Below are 11,734 nucleotides of genomic sequence, written 5' to 3' on the forward strand. Positions count from 1 at the left end.
GAATGATCTTCCTTCCATCCTCTCCTTAACTCGGCAAATGCTCTTCCCCTCAACCCCCTGCCAAAACAGCCAAGGTTGGGCCATGTAGGTCTCCCACATAGGTGGCAGGAACCCAAGCACTTGTGCCATCTTCTGTCCCCTTCAAGTAAAGCAGGAAGCTAGATCAGAAGCAGAGTAGCCAGGACACAGACCACCATTCTGGTATGTGATACCTGTGTCACAGTTAGTGGCATAACCTGCTGCACCACAACGCCAGCTTCAGAAGACAGTTATATTACAGATATCCTAGTTTTTTGTTTGTTTTGTTTTTTGTTTTTACAGGCAGAGTGGACAGTGAGAGAGAGAGAGAGAGAGAAAGGTCTTCCTTTTGCCGTTGGTTCACCCTCCAATGGCCACCACAGCCTGCGCGCTGCGGCCAGCGCACCGCGCTGATCCGATGGCAGGAGCCAGGTGCTTCTCCTGGTCTCCCATGCGGGTGCAGGGCCCAGGCACTTGGGCCATCCTCCACTGCACTCCCTGGCCGCAGCAGAGAGCTGGCCTGAAAGAGGAGCAACCGGGACAGAATCCGGCACCCTGACCGGGACTAGAACCCGGTGTGCCAGTGCCACAGGCAGAGGATTAGCCTAGTGAGCCGCGGCGCTGGCCCAGATATCCTAGTTTTTAAGATGCCATTAGGAATCATTTTCCTTGAATACATAACATAAGCTATAAATGTGTTAAAAATGAGTAGAAATTGGTGTTTTAAAACATTAATCACTAAGTTTGCCTGAAATTATAGACAAAAACATTCTGTAAATAGGCTCATGTGTTACTGGCCAAGAGGCAAATAATATTCATCTTAAATACTATTCATTAAACTTTTTGTGACAATTACCCACTTAGTCTAAATATTCTCATCTCTTCGTTGATAGATAAGTAGGAAGAGAGAGCAAGCACTCAACCTGCCATATTTATAAATTAGAAATTGAGGATTTTTAAGACTATTTTTCCCAGCCTTTAAAAAAACTCTTTATATAAGGTTGCCAAGGTAAAAGTGTGGGCTTTGGAATCAAAGAGATCGGGATTTAAATCCTAGTTCTGCCATTTATTATCCACATGAACTCAAATTAATCTATCCTACATTAAAATGTGGTTTCACATTTATAAGAAGGAGGTAAGAGATTACAAGCTTGGCCCGAATTTTTCTAAGTCTGTAACAGTAGCAGGTTCTTAAATATCATAGATGTGTCTAGGTGTGGACATTTAACCTACAAGTTACGATGCCCACATCTCGTAACCGTGCCTAAGTTCAGACTCAGCCCCAGCTTCGGATTCCAACTTTCTGCAAATGCAGTCTGGAAGGCAACAGTGATGGTTCAAGTAATTGAGTTCCTGCCACCCACGTGGGAAACCTGGATTGAGTTCCCAGCTCCCCGTCTCAGCTCTAGCTGCAGGCATTGAGGAGTGAACCAGTAGATGGGAGCACTCTGTCCTTTCTCCCAATTTTTTCAAACTTTTTCCTTCCTCTTTCCTTCTAATCCTAACCTAACCCTAACCTGATTCAAAGGCTATTAACTTTTACTCCTCTCTATTTAACGCCTGCATTATGCAGCTGGACTTACTTTGTTCCAGGATCTTTGCATATGGTAAGCATTGATCCTCACAGCAATTTTGTGAAATACTTGTCTCCATTTTACAAATAAAAAAAATGCCACTGATTAGTTGGCTCAAGCTCAAACAGCTAACAGGGACAGGAGTTGGACACAGCAGTTAAGTTGTCACTTGGGACACCTGCATCCCATATCTGACTCCAGGGTGTAAGTCTCAACTCTGCTTTGAATTCTAGCTTCCTGCTAATGTGCACCCTGGGAGGCAGCAGTTGATGGCTCAAGTGCTTGGGTCCCTGCCACTCAGAGTGGTTATCTAGACTGAGTTCTGCCTCCTGATTTCAGCCTGGCCCAGCTCTGCCGATTTCAAGAATCTGGAGAGAACCAGCAGATGGAAGATGTCTGTCTCCCTTTCTTTCTCTGTCTCTGCATTTCAAATTAAAAGTAACTTTTTAAGTTAAAAAAAAAAAAAGGTAGTAAAGTGACATACTTGGCATTTGATCTAGGAGTATGCCCACATTCTTTTTAATAGTTATGAACTGGGGGTGGGCATTTGTGGCACAGGTTAAACAACCACTTGCCACGCCAGCATCCCATATCAGAGTGCCAGTTCCAGTCCTGACTATTCTGCTTCTGATCCAGTTTGCTGCTAATGAGCCTGGGAAGGCAGAAGTTGGCCCACATATGTGGCCCCTACCACTCAGTTGGAGACCAGAATGGAGTTCCTGGCCCCTGGCCTTGAGCCCAGCCCATCCCTGGATGTTAGGGCCATTTAAGGAGTAAATCAGCAGATAGATGTCTCTTTTATTTATTTGAAGAGGGAGAGAAAGTAATCAATCTTAAAAAAAATATATTGTATCTTAGTTCAGTAACTTTACCACTTTTAAACTGATCATTTATATCACTGTCCAAACCATAATTAAGTGACAACCCACTGAGTTCTCTGTTATAATCCATATAGATTCCCAAAGTAATATTCATATTATTTGTAATAATAGTTAATTATAGCCAATGTGCAATACATGGATCAATGTATTCTGCCATCAAGATAGACGCACTGTGTGAGCACTCCAAGAGAGTAACACATACGTCATACATAGCTGGGAGCCCACAGGTACTCTGGGAACTCTGTCCTTAGGGATATAATAATATAAGCGAATCTGCATTATTTATGGTCCAGGAGATGAAATGACATGTAGGTATCACTGTATTCTTTACATGTAAAATTGAGGCCTATCCACTGTGAATTATTTGTGGAGTTTGCATATGTTGAGTATATAGCACAAATGCCATTTGCTAGTGCATGGGAACTTACAGATAACTTCCACCACCCACACTGACAAGCCCGAGTGGCCTCTCAGTTGACTGAAAGGGGACTCAACTAGAAATAAGGGAGACAAAAAATGGTTTTGGGAAAAATATTCTTCGAGTTTGGTGGACCATAAGTGATCTCCGATAAAACTTTCTACGATGGTAGAAATGCTCTGCACTGCCCAGTATAGCAGCCGAACATGTGAAGTATGGCTAGCGGACTGAGAAACTGAATTTTTAATTAAGTTTGATGAAATTTATTGGGGCTACCATACTGGACAGTTCAGTGCTAGAGATTTTATTCCTGGGTGGTTAGGATAATATGCCACCAGTACAGTGAACACTTTAAAGAAAGGTGAGTGTTACTGAAACTCTCATAGACGTTTTTTCTTCTTTTTTCCTATATGAACTTGTGTTGTTAGTTGGTAAGTATCTCATTTGTAAGTACAAAGCACTGTCCATTGTCAGACATCACCATTGGAACTCACTGCATGCTCAGTTACATTTCCTAACGAAACCCTGATTCTTCTCCGCTTCTCGATTAACATCTGTAAACTTCTGCATTGTGTCGCTCATGTCTGTTACCTGTCTTCTCTCTCGTTTTCTCACTTCTGCTTGCTACTCCATTCTTCATTCACAACAAAGAAAGAAAGGCAGTGATAGTTCTCTTCCTCCCAAAGCCTCCGCTAGAAAACATTGGCCATCTCAAGGTAAACAGCCACGGGAAGGCCTCCCACACCGCGGGACCCAGTGCATTACCACAAAGCATGAACCACCCACCGCTCTTCACCTTCCTCCGCCATCCCTCTGCAGCGCTTCCCTGTCAAGGGCCATGGGTTCGTAAGATTTAGATTTCCCAATACAGATCCACTACAAACAGTTCAGATCTTCAGGAAGAATAAAGGCATATAGAATTACTTCCTTCTCCTCATGTTTCAAAGAGCTGGCTCATTTCAGTTCAGACGTAGAAGATACTTTGAGGAGGAAAGTAGTTGACCTAGATTATGAGTTCACAAAATTTTCTCCCTTAGTACTGTGTACGCCAGACATAACGTGGCCTTAACTGCTTCACACATCAGGAGACAGTAGGATCCGTACTCCTTATTGAACATTTTTGCTTTTCTTTAAATAGTTAGAACCTTAAGCACAGATGTTTCATTAGATGAAGTGCTGGCATAATTATTTCCAAGGTTGAAGCATCAGTGAGGTGTGCTGCACTGGCTAACAAATAAACCAAAAGTTTCCCTCCAAAGTAAGGGAGTGTATAAATTTAAGCCTGCAACATGGGTGGGGTTTTGCTTGTTTGTGACACAAACTTTTCATATACTCAGGCCCCTCAAAACCTGGATGAAAGTGCCTTAAAACACAAAAATACTTGAAAAAGTTTGTGAAAAAATGGAATTGTAAATTTTCATACAGAAAAAATACTAATATCTGTGCATAGCTTTTTCATAATATGCCTTTTCCATGAACATTTCGATGACCTCTCATATACAGAATTGTATGTTTTGTTTCCAGATTTTCTACTTCTAATGTAATCTTACTCATTTGTCTAGAAAATATTTAAAAACTTACGGTGTTCAAGATTCTGTAAAGAATCGTAATTCATAGAAATAAAATACAGAGGTGAAGAACCACTTTGTAAATGACACAAAGAATTTTCTTTGTTTTGCTTCTTTTAAAATCTTAGCTCTACTAAGTACCAGTTACTTGCTGTGCCTGAATACTGTAACTGCCCAAGTTTAGCTCTTCTAAATTAAGAAATTTGAGCCAATTTGTCCTTTTTGACTGACTTGCAGATGAGAATTCTTATCTTTGTCCCCTCCCCAGGAATTCATCTTTCTCTTTCCTAAGACCATATTTAAACACCAGCATGTACAGTGGTCTCATAGTGCTAAGTTCCTTCTTGGAATTGTTGGTTCCAAAATTGAAGCTGCCCCACCCCCGCCTCTTGATTTCGGTTATGTACCTTGAACCCTAGAGAGAGGATTGGTTCTCCTCACTTGCTTCTTGAGCTCTTCGCTGCATGTGGATGGTGCTGTGGATCCCCGTTCTTGCTGGCCCAGATTTTGTTTCCCATTACTTTTTCCACGGTTCTGGCCCCGAGATACTGATTGGCGCTTTCTTGCTAATACGATGGCCTCTGCCAGCAGCTCAGGGAGCTGTTGTAGCAGGCAGGTTGGAGGCTTGCTCTCTCCCTCCAAAGACCTGCCTGAGGGTCGGGATCCTTGCCGCAGATCGGCAGCAGAAAGGTCATTCCAGATGGGATGAGAGGACGGGTGCCGGACTAACGTCCTTGCTGTTTCCTGCAGGCTCCTACCCAGAGGTTCTACCCAGTGAAACTCCCACAGCCACGCAGGTAGACGGGGCTGACCTGGCCTCGCCAATGTCTCCTCGAACTAGCAAAAGCCGCATGTCCATGAAGCTGCGTCGTTCCTCTGGCTCAGCCAATAAATCCTAAGGAGACAGCAGCCCAGGAGTGACCAGCAGTAGTAGCCACCTTAGCACGAACACAGTGTTAACCCTCTCAGGCCCTCGTGTCTGCCATACCACGCATGCTCCTTCCTGTACATTTGAGAAAACACTGGATTTAAATAATTTGTAACTTAATATTTTAATGTGGATTATTTATTTTTGTTTCCCCCCACACTCCAAGCTGCCATATTTTGATGGTGTGGAGTTTTATTCTACATTCTTTACCTTCCTAGATAATTATGTGTCAGTAGTTTTACCTTAATTTCAAGATAAACTTTGAGTTAAAATATAATTGGACAGTAGTCTATTTATTGTTTCCCATTGCATCTTTATGTCTCAATAAATATCAATTTTTTTTTACAAATGTAAGGTTTTAAGTTTAAGCATTTGTAAAGTTAGGGCAAAAGTTACAAATCTGTTAATACACAGAATGTGTACAGATTATTTATGTTATGAGAATAAAACACTCAAAGTAAATGGACTTTTAGCATCTCGAATTCCTTGGAAACAATTTTAGCATTAACAGTTTCCTCCCAAGGCAGTGTCTCACTTGTCGGCTGAGCAGCTAACGCTGTGACATACCCATTAACAGAACAATCACTGTGCTGGACTTTGATTTATGTTTAGCTTCCAGATATTTTTCTAATGTTTTGCTTTTTTAAGTGGTATCATTGTTAAATGCCATTTCTATTTGGAGATTGTGACCCTTTATTATGGACTGCTAGGTCCTGGTGTACCTGTATTCTCTTAAAGTACCAAACAGAGCAGAGAGGGAGGGAAGAAGGAAGAAACTTTGCTGAAACAAATTGCTCAAATTATGTGTATTTAGAAAAAGAAAAAGTAAAGGGAACCTGACCCAGGAGTGTAAGGTAAACCTGATGGTGTTAAAACCGAACTTGCAGGTGCAAGTTGTCCACATTCCACCCTCCAGAAATATTTTCCTATAGTGGATAAGCTGCTCACGTTTCTTTTTGAATGGGCATCTCCTAAGGAAACGTATGTAGCATGACATGGGTACTAACTGCATCTGTAAATACATCATACTGGCAACCGTAAAATATAAATTATATATCATCACTGGTGTAGTATCTACAAATTTGTAACAGTGGGGAAAAGATGACATGGTATTTAATAATACAATAAAAATATTCTTATCACTTCCTGTCCATGAGTGTTGACTTGTCTTCTGTGTTTCATGTATTCTCAGTCTTCCTCAGTAGGGCTGTATAATTAATAGGAAAATGTAAAGCATAAACTAGGCTATCTTACCTAATCATGAAAATGAATTTAAATTCCCTTTTCAAGATATACTCCAACTTATCTCAGAGATCCTACCACACTCATTAAAAATGTACCTTTCAGAGTGCCTGTGCACTTAATTTTGTATTACAAATAAAAACTAAAATCCCTATGAAATCTGTAGAAAATAATCAGCTAGATAAGGAGTCTCTTTGAGAGCAAGAAAAAAATAGTTTTCCATAGCCAAGGAAAAGAATTAGAAAAGGTAACTGCTTATGTGTTTCTCAAGTGCTTTTTTTAAGAAAAGGATGCCTAATATATGACTGATATGTTTTTCAAAAGGGATTAAAAATACAAAGTGAATTAACTCCAAATTTTTTTCATCTTCAGCTAACACTTTCACTATTTTTTAAAAAATGCTTTATTTTCTATTGATGCTGTTGGAAAAAGTATCTTTTTAGATTTAATGAGTAGTACAGATTCTTTGCCTTTGCCCAGTCTGTTCAGCCACATTTCAAAGGAGTATTTCCCATTGCTCTTCTGCACCATTTGCAACATGTCCTGTCTGTGTTCTGTTTAAATGGGTCATTAGGATCTAAGGTAGTCCACCAGCATTTGGGGAGATAACAAATGGGGTTTTGAAAATGGGCCATGTTCAACAGGATTCTTAAGACAAACACAACAAAGCATAGTCTGTGTATATTTATTTGGTGGTAAGCATCTTACAAATATGAGCTGTCAGCCAGTGCGCTCAGTGTCCCAAACTGGCATGAGTATAGAATGTACACTGAATATGGTTTACAAAGAAATTTCAAAACTAAGTTGCCGCTTAAAAGAAAATAGTAAATATTGAGTGAATTGTGATTCAGTTCCACAGTGGCTTATAGATGTTAACATCTTCCTTAAACTGAACATAGTTTTGTAAATAATACAGCGTAAGATTTACAACAGAAGCATTAAACAGTTGGGGTGAAACAATGAAACAACCAAACTTAAAGGAGTTCTACACTTCAAAAAACTATTTAAAAGAAAGGTTTTAAATAGTTTCTTCCTCAACACTGCACACAAAACAGCTGAAGATGGCAATATGGGAGTGTCTCAACCCCTTCCAGTAAAGGAGCACCCTCCCCACCTCCAAACACTAACTCAAGAGTGGACCAGTACAGAAAATTGTGAAAATGAAATGTTCCAAGGGAGAGCCCTACACTCCCAAATGCAGCAAATATGCTCTTACATTTCCTGCTATGGACACATGGCTTGAATCTGGTTCCCATGTAAGTTTGGCACCAATCACATAATTCACAGAATATACAGTGTAAAATATCTGACCCTACAGAGACAGAAACTACATAGGCGCCTGTGATGGCAAGAGAGGAAAAAAAAAATGGTGACTACCACTTTTGGTAGCCAGAACCCTCTGAAGAACCGAAACATGCACGCACTCACTGCGACTTTCCATAGGAATTACAAATCAGAATTTGTTAGGGGCTCCAGAGTCTGGGGTAGAGGGGAAGGCGGGAAATGCTGTCAGTGGGAAAGTGGGGGAGGACTTAAAGCTGACGGTCTGACTGCGAATGTTGATTCCTTATACATACCTGCTCTAGAGAGAGCTCACACGTTGCTGCCCGCTCTTCTGGCGGAACACTGACTACTGGGAGTGTTAGGAGAGAAAACATGGCAAGTCAAGACAGTAAACTTGAAAGCCGAAGGAAGCCCCGCAGAAATCCTCATGATCTGTTTTCTCCATGGCCAACTTAGACATCTTCCACGTCTTTCAGCCTTCAACAGCCAGGCCGCAGTGGCATCTGCAGCAGCAACACCTGCCGACTTTCCGAGGGGTGGCACTTGTTGATGTGCCGGGTGAGCCCCGGGGAGCTAAAAAAAGTGGACGGGCAGTGCTTGCACGAGAAAATCTGCTGAGGGCTCCCATCGGGCGCCCCGCCTGGGCCCGGCGCCTCAGGAGGAGCCCCGGCCAGAGCGGGCAGGAGCAGCTCCTCGCGGACAGCATGCCACAGCCGGTGCTTCTCCCTGATGTCTGCAGACGGGAAGTGCGCCCCGCACAACGGGCAGGCGAAGGCCGGGGCGAGCGCGCGAACCGAGGCCGCCTCGTGAGTGCCCAGGTGCTTGCGCAGATAGGCTTGCCGACGAAACTTCTTGTGGCAGTATGGGCACACGAAGATCTCGGCGCCCCCACCGCCGCTGGCACCGCCCGGCCCGGGCACCCGGCGCCCCAGCACCCGCTCGGTGTAAGGGGCCTGCGGCAGCGACGGCTCCGGCTGCACGAGCAGCTGGAGGCCCTGGCGCGGGGCGCTGTCCTGGTGCTGATCCTGCGTGGAGCTGTCCGCGGCCCTCGGGTGCTGATCCGCGGTCCGCTCTGCCCGGCTGTTCTCCTTCCCCTCCGCCAGGAAAGACTCTGCCGCCCCGGAGTTAGTGGAGGATGAAGGCGGGGGCAGCGGCGGCTTCCCGTCGGCGGAGGAGACGGTGGCGTTTGCCACCACCGGACGCGGCTTGTGCCAGCGGCGATGGGAGGCAAGGTTCGCGGGGCAGCTGAAGACCTTGTCGCACTCAGGGCAGCGGTACTCGACGCGCACGATGCGGGAGCAGCGGTGCTGGGCCAACGCGAAGGGGTCTGCGTACTGCTCCTTGCACAGCTGGCAGATGAACTCCCCCAGCGGCGTGCGGCTGTCCCCCAGGCCCCGGGGCTGCGCGCCGGGTTCCTCCTCCTTGATCCTCAGGCCTAAGACAGGCGATGTGGTCACCTCATCTGCGAAGCTCAACTTCCTCATGGCCTTTGGCTTCTTGACTCCCGTGGCCGAGAGACCGGACGCGCAACCCAGAGGTACTTTGGTGCGGCGCTTCAGGCCGTGCAGGGTGGCCGACAGGGGTGCGGGGTCCGGCTGGAGCGCGGGCTCTGGGAATGGTGCCCGCAGCGGCAGCAGGAACTGGTCCCCCGGGGTCGGTGCGGAGAAAGCGGCCGCGGCCGCGGCGCCCCCGGGGAAGGACTCGGCGGAGACGGGCGAGCTGAGGCAGCGCTCCAAGAACGCCCGGCGCAGTTCGGCGCCCGCTGGCTTCGCGGGGCTGGGGCTGGGCCCGGTACCCTCCCGGCCATCCGCCCTCCACTCTGTGCGTTCCCGTCCGCCCGCCCCCGGGCTCACCCCAGCCGCCCGACAGGGCGACCCCGACAGTGCCCAGGCTGCCTCCTCTGGCCCCTTTCCCGGCTCCTCCTGGGTGGGGGGCGCCTCCGGCTCCACCCTGGGCAGAGAGGAGCTGGGAGCCCCCTCGGGAAAGGGCAGCACCACCTGGGGTCCCGGCAGAGGGAAGCCTCGCTCCGCCAGGCGCACCCGGTAAGAGCCGCCTGTCCGTTTAGTTCGCTTCACCAGAAAGCCCCTCGGCATGGCGGGGTCAGCGGCGCTGGGGGGACCTGGAGGAGTAGGGGTGCGCAGGTGCCGAGTGCGGGCTGGCTCAGGAGCCACACGGGCGCCACTGCGGCGGTCATGCCCGCGCACACTTTATAGCTGAGACGCGCCTGGGGGGGGCCGCGGGCCGCCCCCCACCCGGGGCCGCCCCCGCCAATCCGGAGTGGGAGCGGGCACGGGGGCGGGGCTCTCGGGGTGGGGGGGGAAGCGGGCAGGACCCCGCCTCGCAGGAACTCCAGGCAACCACGCAGGAAGGTGAGAGCGCTGCTCTCCCAGCCTCGCGGCCCCTGGGGAAGGGGAGGCCGGGGAACCGACCAGTGAGTGCCGGCAGGGAGCGGGTCCGGGGCTCCGCCCGTGCCGAGCAAATGAGGCGCTGCGCCCGAGCGGCAGGGCGGCTTACCCAGCCACGCTGCGCCTCCACTTGACGGTGGGAGCCCGTCTGCCAGGCGCTATCGATCGGCGCCGCGCGCCTGTGATACTATGAGAATCCATCTGCCCAGAAGGGCTCTCAGCGCCGGCCGCGCGTGCTGGCGGCCACCCAGCTCGGGCGCCGCGCGGTTGGGCCCCAGGCCTCCAGGCGGATAAGTGCCCCCTCCCCGATGGGACTCGGAGCCGGGAGGGGAAAGGAATCCAGTTTCCACTGTCCTCACCTAGAGTGGCTTCTCCGTTCACACTTCCCACTCTTACTGCCCAGAGACACGACCTGTTCAGCATGGAGTAGCTCGAGCGAGATCCGCACCGGGGAGATCCGCGCTGCATCTGCGCCCCGCACGTGGCCCGCGGCTGAGCTGTGCAAAGGCTGTGCTGGAGACCAAACCCCAGCCCTGTCCTCCAGCCCCTGGCAAGGAGCCCGGCGCTGCCTTAAGAACTAGAAGCGATGAGGAAGTTTGGGGTACGGGTGAACTGAGAGACACCCCACAATGCGCGACAGGTAACGAATCAGTTCAAGAAACACCAAGAGGAAAGAGCCTTCGTGTCCGAGTCTACGCACCCGGCCAGGCCGAGCCTAAGGCCCAGGGAGGTGGCGTCTCCCGTGGGCAGGGCAGCAGCACAGATCCAGTCATCAACAAAACACGTTGTGTTCCTGACTGAGGCGTTTTCACATGAGGACACTAGGGAGACTTGGAAGTTACTATACGTGCATTTATGAACCACCGACTATGCGCTGGGCACTCTGCTTGAACCATCCCTGATTCTCTCTCCCCCCTCTCTCCCTCTCCCTCCCTCTCCCCTCCCAGGAAGCAGTTTTTTTTTGTTTGTTTGTTTTTTTGTTTTTGTTTTTGTTTTCTAATGAAGGAACTGAGCCCTAGGAAAGCGAGATAACTGACAAGAGTCACACGGAGCCCAGATTCCAACCAAGGACTGGCCAACTCCAAAGCCCAAATCCTAGATGCTACACCAGTGGCTCCAAACTACACTTTTACTGGACCATATCCCCAATAAATACACTTGATAGCGCACACATGCACACATAACACAAAGGTTTCACCATAACATAATCCTCTTAACTAGCTGCCATGTATTCTAATATTCCCCATTTAATTCTATTGTATTTTTTTCTAAATATTAGTCATAGTAACCAAATTGATTTTATAACCGAATAATGGATTAGGATCCGTAGTTTGAAAATCACATGTATACTATTCAAGAGTATCAAATCATGCAACATTACAATAAGCCTGACACTTTATCAAAATTAATATTCCA

General features: G+C 47.6%; 2 protein-coding genes across 11 annotated transcripts in view; one reads left to right on the forward strand and one right to left on the reverse strand.

Annotated features, from left to right (window-relative positions):
- Positions 1 to 6,538, forward strand: part of RALGAPA1 (Ral GTPase activating protein catalytic subunit alpha 1) — a 265,484-nt gene extending 258,946 nt beyond the window's left edge. For all 10 annotated transcript variants that reach the window (XM_051822764.3, XM_051822761.3, XM_089309745.1 and 7 more), the window contains one exon: positions 5,210 to 6,538. Coding sequence is in view for 6 of the 10 variants with exons in the window: in XM_051822761.3 (XP_051678721.3) it covers positions 5,210 to 5,358 (149 nt within the window). In the remaining 4 variants the exon portion in view is untranslated. The remainder of the gene's footprint in view (positions 1 to 5,209) is intronic.
- A 452-nt stretch (positions 6,539 to 6,990) lies between these two features.
- On the reverse strand, positions 6,991 to 11,242 carry INSM2 (INSM transcriptional repressor 2). Its single transcript, XM_002718144.6, has one exon. It carries the CDS (start codon positions 10,004 to 10,006, stop codon positions 8,393 to 8,395), a length of 1,614 nt encoding a protein of 537 aa, XP_002718190.3. The 5' UTR covers positions 10,007 to 11,242; the 3' UTR covers positions 6,991 to 8,392.
- Positions 11,243 to 11,734: the final 492 nt, after the last annotated feature.

The sequence above is a fragment of the Oryctolagus cuniculus genome, chromosome 12 (genome assembly GCF_051225735.1).
Source record: "Oryctolagus cuniculus isolate XC-2025 breed Fujian yellow rabbit chromosome 12, ASM5122573v1, whole genome shotgun sequence".
NCBI classification, from domain to species: Eukaryota; Metazoa; Chordata; class Mammalia; order Lagomorpha; family Leporidae; genus Oryctolagus; species Oryctolagus cuniculus.

Excerpts from the sequence above, each read along its gene's own strand:
- INSM2 (XM_002718144.6), bottom strand. The coding sequence starts at position 10,006 with ATGCCGAGGGGCTTTCTGGTGAAGCGAACTAAACGGACAGGCGGCTCT.